Source organism: Juglans regia, chromosome 1, assembly GCF_001411555.2.
Source record: "Juglans regia cultivar Chandler chromosome 1, Walnut 2.0, whole genome shotgun sequence".
Lineage (NCBI taxonomy): Eukaryota > Viridiplantae > Streptophyta > Magnoliopsida > Fagales > Juglandaceae > Juglans > Juglans regia.
This window is the reverse complement of record NC_049901.1, coordinates 14,809,674-14,833,971: the sequence shown is the minus strand read 5'-3', so window position 1 is coordinate 14,833,971 and position 24,298 is coordinate 14,809,674. Positions and strand designations below refer to the sequence as shown.

The window sequence follows — 24,298 nt, the reverse complement described above, 5'->3', positions numbered from 1 at the left end:
AATATGTTATGAGTTTGGAATAATTATGTTAGGAAAGGAAACATATTTTAAGAATTGGGGGTTTTTTATGACTTATTTAAAATAGCCCAAATATTCTACTAAATTATAATATGTTATAGTATTTAAGTAATTTAAAATATCAGGATTTATTGATTATGGTGTTAAACAAAAGATTTATTTGACTATTTTCTAGATTATGAATTTAATTAAGTAGGATATTAATACATGTTGTTCCTAGACAAATTTAATAATAGTTAATACTGCGTATAGGTGACGAGCTACGAAGAGAGATTCAAGAAGAAGCGCATCTAGGTAAGTAATTTGATCACAAATTAGGATCATCACAGTTCAGCTTATATAGATTATTATTAGTGTCAGTTCTTTGACAACCATTTTTATGTACCACTTATGTCATATGCAAACATGTCATCCAACATAGCATACGATCACGTCATTCCTCATCATGTTCAGATTCAGAAATTATAATTATGTATGTATTATGTTATGCATCTCATATGCATAAGAAACGTAAGCTATCTTAAGTTAAAGTACAAGATAAGATCAAATTAATTAATCAGATGACCATTCAGAAGCATGGTACCAATATAGTTATGTTTAGGGTAGATGTGCAAGCCACAGACTCAAGCGTGACCCACCATAGTATGACAGAATACTATCAGCGGCTTCCCTCGTGGCCGTGAGACGTGGGGCAGGTGTACAATCTCGCACACAATGTTAAGTGTGTTGGCCAGTCAGATCAGTTAATTAAGTCAGATAAATCAAGTCATGCATAACATATGTAACAATATGAACAATCGTGAATTTAAGCTCTCAGCATGAAAACTTTTATGAAAACCTTATGTTTATTATGTTTACGTTGTGATGGATTTCTTGCTGAGTTTTCGACTCATTTTAATTTATTTCATTTTTTCTTACCACCCAGGTAATGAGGAGGAACACGAGCAAACAGACCAGTTCCTTGACTCTCATCAAGTTCCACATATGAAAGCTGCTCTAAGAATTTTGAAGTATGTTAAAATGGCTCCAGGATAGGGTATTTTTTTCTCAGCCTCTTCTCAGATTCATCTCAAAGTTTTTCTTGACTCGGATTGGGCCAGTATCCTGATACAAGGAGGTCCATTTCTGGTTTTTGTAGTTTTCTTGGTGATTCTCTTGTTTCATGTAAATCTAAGAAGTAAACAACAATTTCAAGGTCATCTGCAAAAGCTGAATATCGATTTATGGCCTATACTATTTGTGAAATAACATGGCTTCAGTCTTTACTTTCTGATCTTCATCAACATCATCTTCAACCTGCTTTACTTTTTTGTGATAACCAAGCTGCCATCCACAATGCAGCAAATCCTATTTTTCACGAAAGAACCAAACATATTGAATTTGATTGTCACCTCATTAGGGAGAAAGTACAAGCTGGACTACTTAGAAATTTGCATGTTTCTTCTTCCCACCAGCTTGCTAATATACTTACCAAACCACTTGGATATGCTGCATTTCATTATTTGTTATCCAAGATGAATGTCCACAACATTTGCCATTCATCTTTAGGGGGACTATCACAGATATTGTAGATAAAAAATTACTGTTTTACTTTACTGCTTTGCTGTAAATAGTAAATAGTTAGTTGATGGAAGTAGCTACTTAAAGTCTTCAGTTCAAGTTAGTTACTTTTACTTTCCTTTAGTGTACTAGTATAAATACTAATTCTCATGTGTAAATCGATATGCTAAATACAAGAACAGAGTTCTTTCTCTCAATAGTTTTTTCTCTCAGTATTTCGAGAATGTTCTTGATTGGAATGATCTGGATTTGCTTCACTGTTAGGTTTGTTTTGCACATCATCACAGAATTTCTCTGGCACATATCCGTCCATAACAAAATGTGAGTTGGTCACTAATTAATTCATATTAGTTAAAAAAATTCTATTTGCAAGTTGGCGTAGGAACACACATTCTAAATCGGTTATATGAGATACTTTTATTTACAAAAGAAAATTTAAAGTATTTTTTTAAAATTAAACACTTCCTGTAAACAGTATAGATAGCGTGTCCTATAATACACCGACCTACAAATAAAAGCACTCTAAACTAGAAGAGAAACCAACTAAAAGGACGAGCCATATATAGGCATGTAATGAAACTCAAAGCCTTCAAACCTTAACCGATCCTAGTTAGCAATCAAACATAATTAGTTAACCACTGAGAGTTTAAGTAATTGGCAGGTGACAGTAGCTCCAATGCATCTCTTGACCATATTCATACTCATGTCATCCTAACAGTGTTAGTTAATTAATTACCAAATACCAACCAATTGGTATGAAGTCTCGTAGTTGACGAATGCCAATATTAGAAAATAGCAAAGCAAAGGGAATTTTCGCACCCAACAAACATTACCTAGAATGACCTAAATCAAGAATAATGCTGGCTAGCTTGTTAATTGTAACTTAATTTGGAGTTATCTTGATACATGTCTTGTAAAGTGGACAAGTAAGAATGAGTAGAATTATCGGACCCAAAAAGGAATATACTTGTATTCAATATGGAATAATATATGGGAAGTTAAACTTCTGATCACTCTAGAAACAAAGAAACTGTCTGGCAGGATATACAGCTTGGCAAGCATTTTCACTTGTCTTTTGTTCTTTTCTTTTCCTCCAAAAAAAAAAAAAAGCCCAAGATTAATACTACTAATGCAAATATATCCATAAAAATATATAGTAAGTTATAAGAGACCTAGTCACCTAGATAAACACTTCATCTCAGAGGTCGCATACGATCTCTTTATATCTCGTTGGATGAAAACTTCAATAGATGATCTTGCTATGAACGAAAGGCAGTCCTCTCTTAAGCTCTAATTCCCTCCCATTCAAGTCCCTTAATTGTGAAGCTAATAATTGAACCTTATCGATTTAAACCAACTTTTTCTTGTTCTAAGATTTCTATCAACCTAGTCATAATTTCAAATAAATGTTTACCAATGGGGTGTTTACTTATATGTTTAATAGATTGAGAAATTCTTCATATATAAAGAAATGTCATAAAATAAACTTACAAATTGACTTATCTTGATATGGTATGCTAGATTGTAATTGTTTTCCTGTAAAATAGATTTGACGTATCAGATCAAGTTACGTTAATTTATGAATTTATTTATATAGAATTCTTTTATGAATCTAGCATTACAAATATGTGCATGCACAATAGATTGTATAAGCACATTTCTTAAGATGAAAATGGTAGGCAAAATTGTAAGTTCCCACAATTGAAGTTATTGTCACTCTCGTGCAACCTCTTTGATCATCAAGGCAAGGCTGCATGGCGATTGATATAACGTACAAGAAGATGAAATTGTTTAACCTCTAGATTGACCAAGTAAATTAAAACAAATTAACAATCCAAATATAGGCTTTGGAAAACCAATCATATTGTGACCCTAGAGCTGTACTCAACCCTAAATGAGTACTCATAACATGCGTTGTCTTTTTCTTCAAGCCGTAACCTCTTTTTTTTCAAACCCTATATTTGCCAACCAACATCCCTTGATCGATGCAACCATGATCTCCTCCTATTTGCATATGCATGCAATCAATATTTTTGCTCCACTATATAGTAATCTTCCCACCCTATCATCCCATTTGCTCACCCCTTCTCATTACCCATGGAGAGGCGGGTCCCAAGTACCAGAGATGATGAGACAGATAATGATCCTAACATGTTGCCGCCATCTCTCTCTGCTCCACAATCTGAAACCTATGTAATCCAAATCCCTAAAGATCAAATCTATCGCGTTCCACCACCTGAGAATGCATTATTAGCAGAACGTCACCGCACCCCGGATAGGAATGACAAGAACACAACACGCCGATCTTGGTCATTGACAATTTGTGTCATGTTGGCTGCATTGATTTTGATAGCCCTGTACGTCATCATGTTTAGCCCTAATGCTCATTCATCCTCTGTTGCGCATGTCGTAGTCAAACATCCACACTTCTCTTGCCGTGCAAATTACTAGCATGGATACAAAATTTTCTTGGAGGCCAAGAATTATGAATTTATGAGGATTAGTTAAAACCATTGAGGGGTTGCCGAATTATCTTTCAATGGCAAATGCCAATGGTAAATTTATAGGAAATGATGAACTTACAATTTTTTGATAACTATTTTACAACTTTATTTCAAAAAGGAGGATAGTTATATAAAATCAAAATTGTTTTAAACGTAGTGACACAATTATATTTATTGATTGTAAAATGAGTTGTAAAACAATTCTAAAAGAGTTGCAGGTTTATCATTACCCAAATTCTCAAGCAAGAAGAGAATAGCTCTAAATGATTAAAATTGTCATACGAGGATCAAAGTGCCTTACTAGATGGAGAAAATTATGAAAGACATGAAATCTAAGGTATACTATTAATGTCTAGCTCTCAATTTGCAAGCTGTGGTGAAGATGAAATTTGGTACAATCAAGACCTATATTATGGACTCGAAATGTAAATTTAAGGTGAGTAGGAAACTAGGGATGAGTTCGAGGATCTTATCACAAAAATGTAAGACCAAATTCAAGTCCTAGAACAGGACATACTCACCTTCAATACCATCTCCCGTTGCGGTGTTACATTGTTACTCCCTCTACAGTTTTTTTCATGAATTAATGATTCAAAGTTCAAAAGGATGGGCTTATATGTTATGAGTGGTGCTACTCGGCCTCCTGCTTATTACGTCTCTTTTATACCGCTTGATGTGGCTTAGCCATGTGGCGGTCACGTATTTAAAAATAAAACTATTCATCTGCTCGATCACCATCTACCATATGTTTCTCCAAACCCTAAACAAAATATACAGATACCACCATTAATATGCACCGGAGCAAAGGCAAAAGAGAAAAAGCTGCATCTTTGCAGCTGCAAAATCACAAATCCAAGATTGATTTGGTTTTTGGACGTTTTTTGGTATTTTTTTTTTGTTTTCCTTTTCCTACTAACCTTAGATTTTTCCTTGGATAATGGAGAGACAAAATGGACTTTTGAGATTCATTGAACCTTGTTTTTGTTTTTTAATGTAAGGAGCTTGGATTTTCATGCAGTTTCTATGTCATTGTTACAGGGAGAACCCATTAATAGTCATGCCTCCATCTATATAGATTGTCTACACAATGATGTACGATTATGCTGGTTGACACATAAAAGCTACCGAGCGGAGTCTGAAAATTTACAGCTTCCAAAAGCTTGCCTTTTAGATCTTGCAATAGTATTATAATAATATAAATGAGTTACTTCATATCAAGAGAGTGATTGAACATCTGTATAAGTGATTGCTGTCGTGAAATATGGCTTTTTGTGTTTAAAATGTTTCCGTCGACACTCAAATCTACACTAAAAAAAATCATTTGCGGCAAAATTAAACTTGACATTAAATTTCGTCGCAAATGGTGCAAAACGACGATTCCAATAGTATATTTTTTTTATTGTGGCGAAATTTTAAGTTTTTATGGCATTTTGTGGATGCCGCAAAAATCACTACAAGACAAATAGTTTTTTGCGACCAATTCTTTTGCGACAATTTTAATTTGATCGCAAAAATTAATTTTTTGCATTCCCATCGTTTTATTTCAGACGAGTAAAAATCCATTGCTAAAAATAACTTTTTAGCGACCAAATTAAAATTATCGTCGTAAATAATCTAGACGAAAAAAACTAATTCCAACACCTTGATTTCTTTTACGATGGCATTAATTTGTCGCTAAATGGTTTATGTTGTATTTAACTATTTGTGGCGATTATTTAATTATTTACAGCGATATTATACCGCCGCAAAAGTTGAATGTTAAAAACAAAATAACGGAAAATCCTTTTTAAATTTTTTCCCCTTAATCCCCTTGATTCCATTATAATCCTGTTTTCCCTCCTATGCAGCCCCCCTCCTACGACTCCCACTCTCTCTGCAATTTGAAACTCTGTGACGTCCATTCACTGCTGTGCCAGCCCCTTGCTGCTGTTATGCCACGATAAGCCTGATGCCCATATCCACGTCGTCAGCCTTTACCTCACCGATCGGTAAGCCTTATTCTTCATTTCTTTGTCTCTCCATCTCTCTTACAGCAGCCACATCTTTGATGTTGTCGAAAGAAACTCCATCGCATCGCCACCATGACCAGTTGGAAAGGAAATTCCACGTTGTCAAGTTGATTGCACGGTGCACATACACCCCTTGCCCTCTAACTCCAGATTTGTCACCATGGATAGTAGGTAAGCCCTAGACTTTATTAATGTGGAGTTGAATTTTGGTTTGATTAAAGGATGGGAGTTTTAATTGATTATGGAAATTTTTGCCAAAATCTAAGCACCTTAATTTGTATTGTTGGGAGTGGTTTTAGATGATTGAATTGTTGGTTACTATTGTGGATTTGCACAGTTTGGACATTGATGAGTAAATTGGGTGTGGTTTTGGGAGGTCAGTTGATGTTATGAAGGGTTATGGCTTTTATGTTTAAGATAACAATGAGTTTTGTGTAATTATATTAACATGAGCATTTTTGAAAAGGTGAGGATTTGGTCTTGGATGGAGTGGTGTGAATAAAACAGGCTGGGTATTCTTTGAATGGAACCAACTAATGTGTATGCCTTTAACAATCTTCAACCAGGTTTTTTCCCAAGCTGATGTGTAGGCCTTTAATGTATTTTTTTTTTTATAAGAACTAGAATTTGTCAACTGCTTAATTTAGAGGTAGTCATCTTGTTAGTACTGATGTAAGTATTGTTGAAGAATGAAGATTAGTGGCGAGAGACATTGTTCAACAAGTTGGTAAAGTCAATTCGTGAGCCACTATTATAGATTGGCCTTGTTTGGGCTGTTCAACAAGTTGGTATGATGACTGCTTTTGAAGATAATGATGACCCAATTTACTAATTTTTTTTTCTTAAAGCAATTCATACTTTCTGAAGAGTTTGAGCACCACTTTTCAAGAATATCTTATATCTCTTTGTCATTTGGAAGTTCATTATCAAGACTCCAAACTTTCTTATTATAATATCTTTTTTTGATACCTAGCAGAGGTTACTGAAACTGCAAGATTATAGGCATTTGGCATAATAGTGAGCATATGTGGTCCTAGTCTTTACAAATTCCATTACATGTTGTAATTGAGGACTCTCAACTTGTCTATGAAGCTGTAATCTATTTTTCTCGAACTGATTATTTTAAATTACTATTTTAGGAAATATCTTGAGTCTCTACTATTCAAATACTGTAAATTTTCCAACTGGATGCTGACATGATGTGTGTCGGTAGTGTTAACATGATGTTCTGGTGTTCTAGAGTCATGGTCTGATATGGCTATTCCAAAACAATTTATTCCAAGACTTTCCAAGTCTCTCTTTAGATTTTGAACATTTAGAACTTTAGTGTATCCGTAGCATTCTAATATAATCTTACCTTAATGGCAGGTCAAGTTATTTTTTAGGAGTATATTTTGGAAGAAAAAAGGGATTGTCTTGAAATGCATGTTGGGTTTGTGATCTCTCTCCGTCTCCACATGTATTTAATGTGAGCTATAGAAAAACTTAGTTTCTCTAAAATGAGATCAGAATGTCATAAATTGTGTAATGAATAGCCAAAAGTTTGGGTCTGATCTAAGAGCCACTCTAGGAACCAGAGACCTAATTAGTTGAAATTTCTATCACCTCCTTGGACTTTACACGCTTCTATCAGATGTGTTTCCTCACATTCTACAAGAAACAATTTGGAAATGCAGTAAGCAAAGGATTTGGTATTTTTTCTATATCCTGCCATTGAACAATCCTAGATTCACATCCCATCTACAATGTTCATTTTAACATCTCAGTGTCGAGTTAAAAAATAAAACTGTAATTTAGCATTGCTCTTTCTCAATAATAATGTAATTTTCAAGATTTGACTGTTAATGATATTATGAATATGCCAAAGTGATTAGTCATCATTTTCAAAATGGTTTTATGCTGATTTCTATTATTTCTTCACCCTTCCTAAAAATTTCTTTGTTGTCCATGTACATTTCTTTATATTTTTTGTTGTTCTTTGTTACACTGGTACAATACTTTATTACCTCCGGTTTTTGCCCTTGGTAAATGTCAAACACTAATGATTTGGGTTGTACTTAGAACGCATGATTTAAGCTATTAACTACTTCATCTTGACTCTTACAAAAATTGGACTTACTCCTACTGTAATGCTGAGCTGGTACTACCCTCAATTATTTACATCTATTGCCAACTTCTAGAGTGCTTGTTCTTCTAACAATGCTGAATCTTTAACATTATTTTTGTGTTTTTTTTTTCCAAACTTGTTTTCTATCACTAAAACGTACCATTTTTTCTCTTTCTATCACGATATTGGTGCTCTTGCTTCTTTGCTACCTATTGCATTTGTTTTATAATCATTTGAGGGTGACATCAAATATTTTTGCAGAAACCCGTCATAAAGATTTCTACAAGTTTGTTGGACTTGATAATACATGCTTACATGTATTGTATTTTCTTGTACATTGAGAAGTCTAAAATTGCACACTTTTTTGGAAATAACAGATCAAATTCTATTCATTAAAGAGGACATACAAAGTTGACATAAAAACAAGTCAGTTATAAACGTTAATAGCTTCCAAGCACACTTCCGTGATTGATATGATCTAGTCCAGACGCCAGATCTCTAAAGACCTAAGTCTAAGAGATAGCGCAACTCTATCTATGACAAAGTTAATAGTAATCGGGAGACAAAATCCATATCCTGACTAAGCGGAGTATGGAGCACCAACCTTACCATAAGCACCGCTAAAGCGGAGGGGGGGACCACTCCATTCAGACTAAAGTCCGAAGACACAATATTTTTGGATTTTTATTTTTCTAAAAAGTAAAGACAGGATACAAAATAAAATACATTGTGAACACACTGTAAAGGCTAAAAAATAGTGCATAAAAACGCTACTGTGGTGCGTACAGCACATGCACCACTCTGGGAGGAAAAACCTCCAGTCTTTCTTGGAAGATCCGAAGTCACAGGTTCCGGAACAGTTACCCGTTGCAGCGGCAGAGAGCTCCTCGGTGGAGCTTGGGGGACATGCGTCAACGAGCTACGAATCTTCAACCCGCGCGTGCAGGCTACGCTCCACTTCAATTGGAGCCGCGTTTGGTGGTCTCGAAGATCAGTGGCTGAGCAACCTCCAGGTGGGATGCGTGTTGGCTATTGGGTGTCGAAAAGTCCCGGAAGGTGATTCTCCCTTCATTTGCATGGAAAAAAACACAAAAATAAAACCAAAAACACTACACAGAAAGAGGCAGACAAGCAAAAATGTGTAAAATTGCACACTTAGAATATAATGTAATTGTTAATTTATGGATTGTAATATAATGTAAATGCTTAGAATATAAAGCATGTACTTTGTGTAAATGCTTTATGGATTGTAATATAATGTAAGATGTGTATTTTTATGTATTTTGTTTGAATACTATTTTTTTTTGTAACATACTATTTTAGGCGATATCGGATTGTCGTAAATAATTTTTTTTTTTTGTCACAACCACTTATTTGAGGAAACAAGAATCGCTGCAAATATCTATTTGCGACCACACAAATTTGTACAACATTCAAGACAAAACGTATGATATTATGGTTGGAAATTATTATTTGCAGCAATTATACTGCTGCAAGTAAACATTGGCGACTATTAATAAATTGTGTTGCAAATAAGTGTTTGTTGCAGTATAATCATAGCGATCAAGAATTTGTGACCAAATCTCAATATTATAACTGACATTTTCAGCCGAGAAAAAATCGTCGAGAAAAATTCTACTGGCAATAATTAACCATGGTTGATGCTTTTTTGCTATGACATTTGAGACTATTTGCGGTGATAGCGGCGACCAATTTTGCCGCCAATATACACATTTGTGCGACCATATTTCATTTCAACACGAGAAGCTTTTTGAGAAGTATTACCAACCATCTTGCGTCGATTCAAAAGCGACACTAAAAAGTATTTGTGACGAATTTAGACGACGCAAAAACTATTTTTCTTGTAGTCGATTTGCTTTGCTTTTTGTTTAGGTTTCAAATTGAGAGAAGGGGGATCGAGCATGGTTTTTGTTTTTATATAAATATGTGGCCGCCACGTGAGCAGTAACAAGCATGGGACCGAGTAGCATTTCCATATATTATACATGACTAGCTTTTAAGAAGAAAAAGTCCCTATTCCCTATCTATCGTTACAGTTCTCTAAAATTTATTTGTTCGCCTTTACTTGATACAAACATTTGAACACCTTGATCTAGTCTAGAAATTTGTTTCTTTTTGGGTCTTCCCTGGATATGTTTGCATGGGCAAGATATGGGTTTGGAGCCCCGAGAAAAATTGGACAAAGCTATGGCCCTGAATAGGTTTCAGTGGGTCACAAAAGAGTTCGACTGTCCCAGATATTGAACAGAGTTGACAGTACTATTACAGGCCGATCTATGCCACCCCTTGATTCATGTTAGTTGTAGACTCTACTATTCTTGAATCTTGGATTTATAATTTATTGATCAAGTTTATGAAAATTACGGTTTTTTTTTTTTTTTTTGTGATCCATATCAGTTTTTTTGAATCATCCTCTAATATCCGGACAATTTGGTTTGTAAAGTAAATTAGTTGATATATTTCAGGCTGATCTTGATTGCAACCATCCAATGAAGAACTATTTCAATGTTTGAAATTACTGGTTTTTTTTATTAGCGCATTTAAATTATTTCTTCATTTTATTTTGATAAGTTTTCTACTTGACATGATCTCTATACGTACAATTTATAATACATAAACGTTTCAAAACAAACCTGGAATTCCATTAAAAAAAAATGATTCATGTGAACTAATTACAGATCAGAAGTGTAATCATATTATATATTTATTAAATTGTTACAATATAAATTAAATGGTTCAACCTTTCTAAGAAACAATTGGTGTTTTGCTAATATAGTATCAAATTAAGTTAGATTATAGGTTGTCTTGTTATTTATGTTTTATCTAATACTCTGAATAATTATCTTGATAATTATAAATGAAAAATATCTATTTATCATCATCCTCTTAACATATATCTTTTGATATGGTATTAAATGATAGACTCACAAGTGAAACATAATAAATAATCTCCAATTGTTTAATACCATAATGATGAGAGAATGATGGTAAAAAAGATGATGAGTAGTATTACTCAATATATATATATATATATATATATGTATATATATATGTGAACAATTCTATTTGGATGTCTTAATTTACACCACACATATCCACATGTCATAATTTGAATTGAAAAGTAAATTTTAAAATTTGAATATTTTAAATCAAATTATGTTATATGAATAATATTTGATGTAAACAGGGACGAGCCTTCCCCCAAGGCTCTAACACAAAATTAAATTACATATATATATATATATATTATAATTTTGTTTAATTTGTATATTTTCCTTAGTTTTTGATACCTTTGTTCTTGATCTTGTCCACAACAAATAATTGGCACTAGTCAATGCTCTTAAATAGCCAGTCTTACGAGGTGTCTTGCAAATTGTCAATAATTTTTTAATAGACCTTTTTAATATATAATCAAATTAGAATTTGGTATCAACTAAAGTTTTATGATAAATACACTTTGTTTTCCTGTTTTATTCACTAGATATATAGCTAGTTACGCAGAATGCAATTGAGCTAATTAAAGCCTTTTAAACTTATAACGTTACTGCTATAAATTATTCAGCAAAATACAAACTTAGTTTATGATTTACATATATTACGTACATCTTTTTTATAATTATTATATAGATTGTTTCTATAGTTCAACCTTTTCTATTAATTGCAATATATGAAAAGCTTAGATGTAAAATTATTGGTATTCATGGAGGAATGCAAATTCGAAATTTATTTTTTTCTTTCTTATCATAATTACTCAATTTTCTTTTATCAATTTGTTAAAGGTACTGTTTCTTAAAATTTTCAATTCAACTATTTATTATAGACCTAAAATATCCAGCCCCTCCAAACTTATAATCTTTGTTTTGTCCATAAATATAAAGACTTTTAAATAGCGCTCATAAATATATATAATATATATATAAATATACCCAAAAAGTGATCATAAGGGTTCGTATATAATGCAATGACATGATGATGCGAGACAAAGTACTCTAGCTAGCTAGGAGTAGTATGTTTCCATCGTTTTCTCTTTACGCCTAGCTTTCTTTCCTGAAAAGATCTTTAACACAATAATAACGATCGATGGAAAGAAGAAAAGAAAGGAAGAACACAAACAAAAGGCCGTAGTGCATAAAAGACAAATCATTTTATGATCTGACTAGTGCAAGTTGCATGCTTCGAGGTGGTAGCTAGTACTTTAATTATAAAGAGAGTTGGAGTTGGACTAAAGGAGATGACCTTTATATTTAAGAGTGTTAAGTATGGACAATGGATACTTTAGAAGTGGGAATTACTCTTTTTTCCCCCGCCTGGCCTGCTACACTAAAAAGTACGTACTTTACAACTCGATCATTAGTAATGAAGTTTGGAAATCTGGGGCCTCCTCCCATTTGTTTTTCTCATGACATGCATATGATAATATGCCTCTGCACATGCATGGTTATAAGTTGGAAACCATACATGCCCCTTTTATTGGGTTTCATTGGCATTGATAATTGATTGTCTTAAAAACCATGTCTTCCAGCTTCTTGTTTCATATATATATATATATATATATATATATATATAATGCCGCTAGCTTTTGCAGGCAAGCTGTTCAAAGACTTCAATAATTTCTATCTCCCTCTTTTCAAATCTAGCTAGGTCATGAAATTGGACTAGCTTTAGGAGTTTTTCATCCCGTTATGCCTTTTTCTAATCAAACAATGTTTAATTAGTCGCATACATGATTAGTTAGACAATAATGACCCATTAACACGTACATTCCAAATTACTCATATATTCCTGATCATCATCAAGATTCAAGGCCCTTTCACACGAGTCAGACTGACAGGTTAATTCCAACCATTGACTCATAATTCCTGGCCACTGTAAATTTGTTCCCCATAACAAGGTCATATAGGGTCACATGGGAATCCATGTGACCAAGAGTACTTTGGCGCAATCCAACCAATGACCAGAACCTGGCCTATATATTCTGCATAAATATGTAATGCACGAGCACAATGTAATTAGTTAGCTAGGGCAAGTCCAAGACAAAGCACCAGTACCCTCCATGGCTCGACCCTCAATGCGGGGACCAATTCCCAATTAGAGCACACGTGTAAGAGATGATCTATTATGTGCTTTGCGAGTACCTGGCACGCGGTATACTTCAGGACCATACATATTATCCCTGGCCAGCATGAGGTCTGGATCTGACAAAGCCAATGCATGCCAAAAGGTTCCGGCCTCTTCCATGCTACCTTATTTTATATATATATGAAAAGAGTAAAGTAAAATAAACTATGTTGCAAAGTGCAGAAACGAATCACAAGGTACAATAATAAGCATGGATCTAGTGGTTCACATGAAAGATTTCGAGGGTATATATTATTCTGAGGTCCTGGTTGGTGGGAACAAGATGAGTTTGTGCACACATATATAATGTGATCCCTATATATAACGCATCCAGGACTTACTACTATTATAATGGATTTAAGTTTAGAATTAACAAAGATGCATGCAAAATGGGTTTTTCTTTTTGGTCTCGATCCAATATATATATATATATGTATGTATGTATGTATGTATATATGTATATATATAATGAATGGTGGAGTAGTAGTAGTACTAAAAGGAAGGTGATCAGATTTTTGTAGTGAAAATCATGAGTTGGTTGCGTTGGAGGCCAGGAGGAGTCTCTTTCTTTTGCACCAATAATTGCATCTTACAAAGACTTAGTTTAATTCAGTTAAGTCGCCAATGATGGTTGAATCTAGTGGACTCCATCTTTACACGTCTGAAAGAGACGAAGTTGTCAAGGCTTGGGAGCTAGTGTGTCCCTATTCCAAAATCCATGTGTTTTTCTTCACATCAAATACCCTCTTTTTAGTGGATGCCAACTCCTCATTCAACAATAGATTCCCTCACCAAGTGGTGGGTTTCTCTTTCAGAAACCTAACCAAAAAGTTCTTCCCTCAGTCTTCTTACAAAGTGAAATAATAATAATAATAATAATAAGAATGGTCTAAAAAATGCAGCAGATTCCATTCATCTCTGAGGTGGGGTTCCTTCAATCTAGGTACCCAATGCTGAACGCTTGTTTGTTTATGCTTGGGAGCTATAGTTAATAAAGCTTGTATATATCCACATATATAAGATCTAAAACAGCAAAAAACCATTCATTCATGTGCTAGCTCTTGTTTGTGATCAGGTGTGTGAGGATCATCTATTAATTAATTAAACCCTCCTGCTCGCTCTAGTTAATGTAGGCCTTTCTTTTTTCTCTTTTTACAAGTTTCCTGTTTGAACAACATTCAGCTTCCTGGTTAGTGCTGTCAATTCACATAATTAGGTTTGTGCCTTAATTTGATATTTAATTAATATCATGAGTATTCTCACCTGCCAATTATATACATATGTCCTATATATATATATATATATATAATTTTGCCAATTACTGATAATTTTCTACTTCCGATCGAGGGGTTAATTCTAAAGCATGTTAGAATTATCCTAAATATTCTTTTATACTCCTGCCTTGTCTGAGAAAAGGGATGTATACAGAAAAATGGTATGTCGAAAAGGAAGCAGCTTTAACACGAGAGAAGCAATAAATATAATGTGGGTACAGTACCTAACAATAATGCAGTCCTATTTTTTTTTCATAATTTATTGCTAGGACTGAGCTGGTCATGGTGTAAGTCAGACCAACATGCACTTATAAGCACTACAGCTTGTTCAACCAAATAGATGTCAAACACTAAAATTAATTAATTTGATCAGCACAGTAACCTAACAATAATTCTGTCATATTTTTTCCCTATTTCATCGCTCAATTACATGAACAAAAACAAAATAGATGCCAAACAAAAAATAAATTGACATTTGATAGTGGTTGATTCGATAGCCAGTCATGATGTACAAAACTGATCATGTGATCCCTCCCCGTTTATTTTTGCGGATTAGATGATATGAATTGATATAAAAGTTGAATAAAATATTGTTAGAATATATTTTTTTTAATATTATTTTTATTTTGAGATTTGAAAAAATTGAATTATTTATTTTATTTTATGTGAAAATTTAAAAAAATTATAATGATTAGATGATATGAGAATCGTTAAAATGATTGTGAATACAAATGAGGCCAGATGGGAATTGTTGACCACTTCCCAGATGCTTTAAGACCAAATGCATGCATTCAGCCTTCTCAGTTTAGTTTGACAGTTACTGAAAACTAAAGAGAAATTATATGTTTTCCAGTACTCTTTTTTAGAATGCTTTCTATTCCACCAATTATTGATCTTCAAACGCATGCACAATGGGGGAAGTATTGCCTTGGAGTTACAGAATGAAGTACTGGTGCGCGCATGAGATGTTTAAGCTCTGACCAAAAGACATTCTCGTTGAAGAAATACTACTTTACTGCTATTCCTGATCAATCGGCCATGATATATACAAGGAATCGCAAATGTATGTATTGTATATCCAGTAGCTGTCGATGTCTTTTGAGGAAAAGCTAGAGATCATTGCGTCTGTGAACTCTGAATTAAGTTAAATATCAAAGAGGAAATTCATTTGCAAAATGCAATAGCCAGCTTTCAAGTACATGACCATATAAATATATATATATATATATATATATAAATATATTTATCTTTCGAACATCCAACGTTATCCTTTTGACTCAGCATGTCAAGAGACTATATATCTGAAAAAAAATAGTGATCCCTCATTGCCGATAAGGGGTCCTCACATTACTTGAATATATGCATTTAGCCAATCAAAAATCGTTTAGAATCTTATCTTCTAAAGGTACTACTTGATATTCCTATGAGCAATCATGTAATTGATCTGTTAAGTAATTTCTTCGCTCGATCGAATGTATTTATCTGTTCATTGTAGTTAATGCATTCATGATACTGATATAAATATTTGTAGCTAAATAAGGATTAGTAGGCCTTGTGGTATGCTAATAATGTTAATTAAAGTCATTGAAAAAAAAACTTGTGAATTAATTGATCTCTGGCCTATTCTTTAAGACATGATCATTTCCTTATAATTAATTTACTGGGTTAATCTGGCTATATATTTTTCTGCAAATATATTTTTTGAACAGTTCTTTATCTTTCTCTCCTCAACAACTATGATGGGAATTAAAGAGACGTGTGTGTAGAAAGTGACAACCTAACTCAACGTTATCACATGAAGCTCACTGAGTGCAGAAAAAAAAAAAATATAACCATCAATATATATAAAAATGCAGAATAATTATGACAATAATCAAGCTGTAGGTACCATCCCACATTAATTAGAGGTTACCTTTTTTTGTTTTTAGTTTGAGATATTCCTCTGTGACAAGTCTTCTCAATCAAATTAACAACAACATCATAGCCTCAAAAGCAGCAGTTTTATTTTATTCAAAGCATTTAAACTTTCCTTGGCCATCACAATAATATCTACTGTACTTTGACATATAATGGAATTGAAAATTAGAATTTACCTTTTGCTTTCATTTTTAATCCCTTTCTTTTTTAAAAAAATAAAAATAAAAAAAAATAAACTGAGCACCTTTTGCTTTCATTGATTAGATCCCACGAGTTCCTGATCAGGATCCCGAGACTTCCCAAGACTCCATTTTTTAGGTAAAAATAGCACCAGTACACTACCACTTCATCGCAAAGGCTGACATGAGAAGGCATGCATAAAGTGCTCAGCATTCTTCTGAGGGGAAAGATTAATTTGAGTACAACCTATTAGCTAGGCTGTAGGAAAATACTGAATGAAGACGGATGGATACCTTACCTAATGCGAAAATGCCAGTCAAAACCTTGATCATCAGCTAAATATTACGACTCAAAGCAGTGCTGTTGCTAGATAGATGCATATTAATATGGAACTAGTTCTTCCTTCCTGTTTTCCTTAGATGTTGAAAAAAACTTGGAGCTGTCATTTCATATATGAAACGACCATAGATTCATTATTTTTGGAAGATGATATCCTGCATCAAGTCCTTGATGTTATTTATGCTGGGGATTTTTCTGAGAAAAAAGCTTGAGACCGGATGGGTGCGAAAAACATTTTTCCACCAATCTATTCATCACTGAAAAAATGTTTTTCACACCCATCGGGCTCAAACTTTTCTCTTTTTGTGAATAGGAACATTTTCCTAGTCCAAGAACGGCATAATTTTGTTCCGAAAAAAGCAATATGCATGTGGGCTTTCAATTTTTTTTTTTTTTTTTTCTGTTTGTGCCACTAAATACGTACGGACTGTATTATCTCTGATTGTACATCTCCATAGCTGCGCCAGAACTATGTATCGAGTTCAACTGTTCAATTGGAATGGTATTGTATCAAAGGTCGTGCGGGAAGATTGAATAAAAAGTATCATGAACTAGTAGTACTGCATGGTAAGATCAAACATTAATCCTGCATTATCGATCCCATTATATCTTAGAAAAACATATTCAATCGAGAGAGTAAAATTTCTATGCATTTGGAGAAACTAGTTACACTTCTTTTTCCCCTAATACAAAGGTAGTTACAAGATGGACAAGGCCTTCAAAACAAGCAAAGGTCACAGCACTTACGTTCTCTCCCTTCACTTGCCCATTTTTCTCTCCTCTGTTTTTTTTGCCTCTCTCTAGCTACCCTGAACAAGAAACTACATGAACTCTTTCCACCCTTGTATTCTGGAAGTGTGGCGGAGATATATTCCATCTTATTATAATCACTTTACACCTTCGACTGTCCTCCAAGTACTGACGGTCGTTTCCACTGAACCAAGCGTTGCAAGAAGTCCCTAACCTGAAAATTAATAAAGATAAAAAAAGATGAGTCATATCCTAGGCATGCAAGAATTTCTTCAATTTTTTTTTTCTAAGTAATCAAATTACAGTCAAAGTGCATGTATTGGGTACTTGCCTCGTCTGGTTCTTGCAAAGAATAAGATGCGCAGGTTTCTTTTGGGAACTTAGAGACAAGAATGCCAAAACCTTGTCCTTTCTCTCTTAATATCTAATGACAGAAACAAAACGTACAAAAATATAAATACTAATGAAACACTTTAAAACGTTTGGAGCAAAAACCAAAGGATCGATATGACATGATCTAAAACATAGGATACCTTGAATGCATCTTCATCTGTCCGATCATCTCCAATGTAAACAGGAAAAACGTCGCTACAGTTGGCAAATCCTGTCAAAAGAGATTACTCATTATTATAGAGATAAAACAGAAATATAATTAAATTTTTAAATGATTTAAGCTACTAAAATAATCACTAATTTTATGGTTTGATCATTGTGGGTAAGTAAAAACTTACCAAGAGACTCTAACAAAAATTCAAGAGCCTTCCCCTTGTCCCATTTAATAGTAGGACGAATTTCTAGCACCTGTAATGTGCAAGCAAAGCAAAGCCATATTAAAATTAAGTGATCACTGCAAAAATACAAATAAATTAATTTAATAGATTCCGTTGAATACCTTTCGTCCTTGGGTAAGTCGAAGTTCTGGGTACTCTTTTAGGACGGATTTAACTTGTTGGAACAGTTCATTCCATTTCTGTATTTTCATACAGTGATCAGTCAGACTACCTTTCCAGTACTAGTTTTGACATAAAAATGCACAGAATATGCTTTGTTTTTTTCTTTAACAAGTTGCGCAGAATATACATTAAGATGTACGTAAACAGAAAGATAAAATAACAATAGTGATGATGATTGTGATTGTCGTAATACCTTTTCCTCCACACGTCGAAAATGAACAGAGACGCAGAACTTGTTATTCTCCACTTTAGCCCCTGGAGTTGATTTAGTTTTCTCCACCAAATGTTTGTAAACCTGAAAGATTCATGTTTTAAAATCAGCTAACTGCAAATGATTCCGATGTTTGTGCCTATCGAAAGGATAAAATCAAGTGAAATTGCAGAGAAACCAGACCTCGTCGATCATCGGAAGAAACTCGCTTGCGGGTTGGAACAGAACAGCACGACTACCCTGCAGAGCGTAGAGATGAAAATCAGGAGAATTAGTAGAAATTTAATAAAAATGGACAAAAAGTATTGGAATTGAAGGATATCAGAGAAAGTACAGAACTAGTTTCAGCTCACTCACTTTCTTGTATTTGGAGCCTTTTGCCGGTCCTTTAATGTCCATGCCATGGCTTCCGGCATAGTACAACTCTGCTAACCGTACGAAACTATAAACCTATAATTTATACAACACAACTCTTTCAGAAAAATGATCGAAAGGTTTCAATTTAAAAATTAGTAATTTAAAGTTAACAATCGAAACAGAGTCACATGAAAATGAAGAATCGATCGAACAACTTGAAATGTACCTTGTCTCTGCACCTCCCACTCACAATAGCAGTCGGAAAACATCCTGCCAGTTTTCGCACCGTTTGTCTCATCTGAGACATGGAAAGGAAACAAAGTTAATAACGAATAGAAGTTATAAACAACGACAAGAAGATGACCGAAAGCCAAGAACAGCAGAACCAACCGCATCAGACATGAAAGCCTTATCGGGGTCATCGACTATCGGAGAGAGTGTGCCATCATAGTCCAAAAACATAACTATCTGTTTTCCCTTTGAGGCATCAATGATTTGCTCAAACATGTCCAAGGCTGATGGATGAGAAACCTGTTTGTAGAGAATAACACAAAAAAAAATCAGATTCATCATTCCCAACCCCAACACCAGAAAAACCCGGAAAAAAGAATGGCTCCTTTCTTTGAACCAGTTAGTTACTCACAGTCCAAGAACTCCTCCGGTCATGATCGGCCAAAGAAGGTGTGGATTTGATATGGGTAGGAGAAGAAGCTCTCATTGACTCAACCCAAGCGTTTATTCTTCCTTCACCATTGATCTCAAGGTTCTTCAGAAGCTCCGTCGTCGAAAAGGAAATGTATCCTCCCGGCTTCTGTGCCGTCATCGTTAAAATAGAAGATTTCGACATGGCCATAGTTATTGACATGTTGAGACCAGATTTCTTATCGGAGACTATCACATTCTGTTTCGTCATCTTCACTCTTTTTATCTTCCGAAACTCAAAAATGTTTTGCAGAGAGTTCTAAAGCTTTTCTTGTCAAACCAATACTATGAATCCCGAATCAAAACGGAAGAAACAGATTGGAGAAAATCTTGGTTGTTGAAGCAAAACAACCTCAATTTTGAGATAGCAAACTCCTCGGTCGTTACGAGGTGCTAAAAGAAGGTGAAATAGGGAAGAACGAAGATACAGAGTACTCGGGTTATATGACAGAGAGGAGCACTTATAGCTTCCAAATATGGGCTATAAGAAGAGAAAAGCTGAGAGAGGTAACCAGCGAACGCAAACAGACAGGTCTGTAAAAAGCAGAGGCCAGAGAGAGAGAGAGAGAGAGAGAGAGAGATGTATGGGTGCGAGAGAGACATATCCCGAATGGTCCATTTATAGTTGTCACCGGACACAAACCGACGAGATGGATGCCCCTTGGAAAAACTTCCTTAATAGGGGAGGGACCCACGCCCTAATCCTCCCCACAGAAATCCTCCCGGGCCCATTCTTCCTCCACGTTCGGGCCCCACCACTGCGTTGTCTTCCACAATTGCAATAAAAACCGGCTGTCTCCGCCGTCGCCGTAACAGAACTACAGTCCCACGTCGTCGGCCAGTTAAAACTTTTTTCATTTTTTTTTTCTTTTTCTTTTTTTTTGTCTACGACTGGGCATTCCTTGACCTTGACGCTTTCACCTGAACTGGGATTCAGCCGCGTGGCCTTCCTTCACGGTTCAGATGCATTGGGTTTTGGCACCGGCTCTTGGCTTAAACTTTCCCTTAATCGGATTAAGGATATTGATTGCTAGGTCGCCACGAATACAAACATTTATTTTTTTAAAAAAGAAAATAAGAGATTCGAAACCTCCAATTTTATCGATAACTTTCTCTTATAAGTTATAACGGTAGAATATCATTTTACAAATGAAAAAAGAAAGAAAGAACATAAACATCAAAATTCAAGAGTTAAATATTTAAAACTTATGCAAAATTTGGAATCAAAACTTTAAATTTTAGAAGGTCACGAGGTAAATCTTATAATATTTATAATTAGTTGAATAATATTTTGAATACAATTAAATATATAAAAATTCTATATGTAGTCACTTTTAAATATTCTTTGTACACTTTATTAATGTGATTGACTGTATTCTTATTTTTTAATATAAAATAACAGTTTTGGCCAATAACATTAGTGAAATGCATAATGAATACGTAAAAGTGATTGTACGTATAGCAACACTCTTAAATATATCGTAAATATTGTGCAATTCATTTCCGTATTTATTATTTATTGTTTGATCTAAATACAAAATGCACATCTTTTACTACTATTTGTGTGGGAGTTTTGGAATAGCTAGGCAATTATTTAAACATCTAATAATGTACAATTCCCTATTTAAATTGAAGCAAGCTGCAAGAGAATCGCATGAATCCGGTGGACGAAGGTATAAAACCAGTATAAGCCATAAAAAGGTTAGAGATTAAATTAATAAAAATGGTCCCCCAAACAACTTAGAAGAAAAGTTGAATGTCTCGCCCCTTGTAATGGGGGGAGTAAAACAAGCAGCTTGAAGCTTTTTTTGGTGATTATGCAGTTAATAAAAAAAACCAGCTGCGCTTCCAACCTTTCTTGAATCCCCCCAAAATGTACTAACTACTACAATATTGTTGGGAGGGCTGTTGCTAAAAAAGAAATGAAAAAATAGGCAATACGACCTTGTTGGGGGCATGCAGTCAATAGTCGCACTGGCAGATGCAATTACTCAAGCATCTACCGAACCATGACTTTTGACCCTCGATCTGAATATTACTTTCAGTCTTGCTTTATATATATGTGCTTGTTACACTATAAATTAAGATTGATAAATTATATGCCATTATTTCTTTGTTGGAAAATTGTATACACTATACTATCATCCTACTAAATATGATGTGACATATTTATTACCATTAAATTATCATTTATTATATATTTCTTTATCATCTAATGGTGATGAATGTATCACATACTACTTAGTATGATCAAAATAAGATGAGAGTATAGTGTATAGCATTACTCTTTCAAGTTCTTGTCTAAATTTGAGGGTATTAAGTAGGATAGAGATTGACGTATGAGATGAGTCCGACAACCTGGAATATTGATATGTTACTTTATGTGTCTATTTCTCTCTTACTTAAATCTTTAAGTTCAAATAATTAAGAACTTGACAGAGACCATCATCCTCATTTTGAAGAGTTAAACTTAGGCAAACTCAACAAGAAGTAGTCCTAATTAAAAAATATTATTTCCAAGAATGTCAAAAGTAGTAGTACTGCAACTATGCTAGACAAATCCAAAGTTTGATATCTTTTACTGATCAACGAAATTTGAATCTCTTATATGATCATATATAATCACCCCCTTGCAATAGTATATAATAAACTTAATTGGGGGCATTTAATTTGTCACTTCACAAGTTACGATCTTTCGGTGTAATAGTATGTATATATATATATATATATATATATATCCCGTGCGTACTATTATTTTTCATTTTTCTCTTTTTTAATATTTTTTTTTATAAAAAATCAATTTCATTTTATAAAAAAAGTTATATATGTGACTCAAATTATTGGATAATGTTATTTCCAAAATTCTTGACGTTCTGAAAATAAAAACAGAAGTTTTTTTTATACCCAACAAAGGGAAAAATACTATTTAAATAAGTATATTATTCAGATTGGTCATGAAAAACTGATCTGACACCTCTCCAATTAATGCCACAAGATGTCAAGAGCCCTTTTGTCGCTTTGTATATCTGAAAAACATCCATGCTAGCTAGCTATATATATGGACCAATAATAAGACTTGTGCATGCTTGTTCAAATCGATCGCATTATATATATTAATTCTTCTATCTCTTGATTAAAATGTCTAGCTACTGCACTAAATTAAGGTATGTCATTGAAATTATAAGGTGCATGGATGTTCTAACACTTTTCATCACTGAATATATATATATATATATATGGAAAATGTACACATAATTGGATTACTATATATAATATTAGCTTGTTTGATCATAAGACTCATGTATGAGCTGCATGCAGCTTACTGGCCGGAGGGGGGGGTTCGAGATCAGGATGTGCCCCTAAAACATGTTTAATTAAAGAAATGATCAGTAAAAAGAATGAACACTTGCTAAACTCTTATATATGAATAGACTCTAAAGAAAGTGAAGTACAGCTGCCTGATGGGTATATATGGGGTACGAATTAATGCTATCAGTACGTACGTACAAGATCAGTAAGCAAAAGAAAACAGTAGTTATTTGATGAGCACTGCATGCATTCTAGCAGATCAACTCTTTCAACTTGCTATTTGCATCATGTATATATATATATATATAGGAACCAAAATCCAATTTTGCCACACTCACGAATCACGATCCCCAATATCCCCTAAACTAAATTAATTAATTGCATGCCTTTGTCGCCTTGTATAATAATAATAATATATTAAGGTTGTTATGCACTACTGTTCATTGATATTTAAAAGTATTGCATGCTTCTTTTTGCATATATAGATCATTAGTTGTAGTTCATCATGTGTTGCGCGCGTTGTGCATTATCAACTCTTTCAACGGCACGTCGTTCCTCTAGTTAACTTAGAATTAAGCTATCGTTGCTTAAAGCTGCATGATGTCTGTCAGACTATCACATTTGAAAGCACAGTACAAGACCTAATTAACCGGTGGAGATAGAAGTACTAGAATGAGCTCTGAGAGAGAGAGATGCAATGAATGTTAAGTACAATATGACAACTGGCCTTCTTCAAGCCATTGGTTCCCTTCTCTGTATCTAGCCTTGAAACCGGAGATCAAGAATATTCAAGATGGTCGTGGAACACTGGAATCCCCCTTTTGTTTTACGTACTATATTTTATATTCACTTGCTATATATGTCTACTTAGCTCCTAATAATGCAACTTAGACTATTATTAAGAAGAAAGCCACCAAAACTAAGCCCTCGTGATCATGACTTGCAGACCAAGAATGTGCATATATATAT

At 34.1% G+C, this 24,298-nt stretch overlaps 1 protein-coding gene across 1 annotated transcript; it reads right to left on the bottom strand.

Annotated features, from left to right (window-relative positions):
* Positions 1-17,615: 17,615 nt before the first annotated feature.
* Positions 17,616-20,605, bottom strand: LOC109013238 (probable trehalose-phosphate phosphatase J). The gene is made up of 11 exons (XM_018995262.2): positions 19,962-20,605; positions 19,709-19,849; positions 19,545-19,616; positions 19,319-19,411; positions 19,145-19,201; positions 18,944-19,045; positions 18,690-18,767; positions 18,529-18,598; positions 18,331-18,401; positions 18,129-18,221; positions 17,616-18,011 (listed from the first exon to the last, which is right to left on the bottom strand). The coding sequence occupies exons 1-11, from the start codon at positions 20,229-20,231 to the stop codon at positions 17,940-17,942; spliced, it is 1,119 nt and encodes a 372-aa protein (XP_018850807.1). The 5' UTR covers positions 20,232-20,605; the 3' UTR covers positions 17,616-17,939.
* Between the last annotated feature and the right edge of the window lie 3,693 nt (positions 20,606-24,298).

Bases quoted from the DNA above. Each gene is read 5' to 3' on its own strand.
- LOC109013238 (XM_018995262.2), bottom strand. From the start codon at position 20,231: ATGACGAAACAGAATGTGATAGTCTCCGATAAGAAATCTGGTCTCAAC. The intron at 19,202-19,318 runs GTGAGTGAGCTG...TACGCTCTGCAG, and splicing joins AAGGCTCCAAATACAAGAAA to GGTAGTCGTGCTGTTCTGTT. The intron at 19,046-19,144 runs GTCTGGTTTCTC...TGAATCTTTCAG, and splicing joins TTCTTCCGATGATCGACGAG to GTTTACAAACATTTGGTGGA.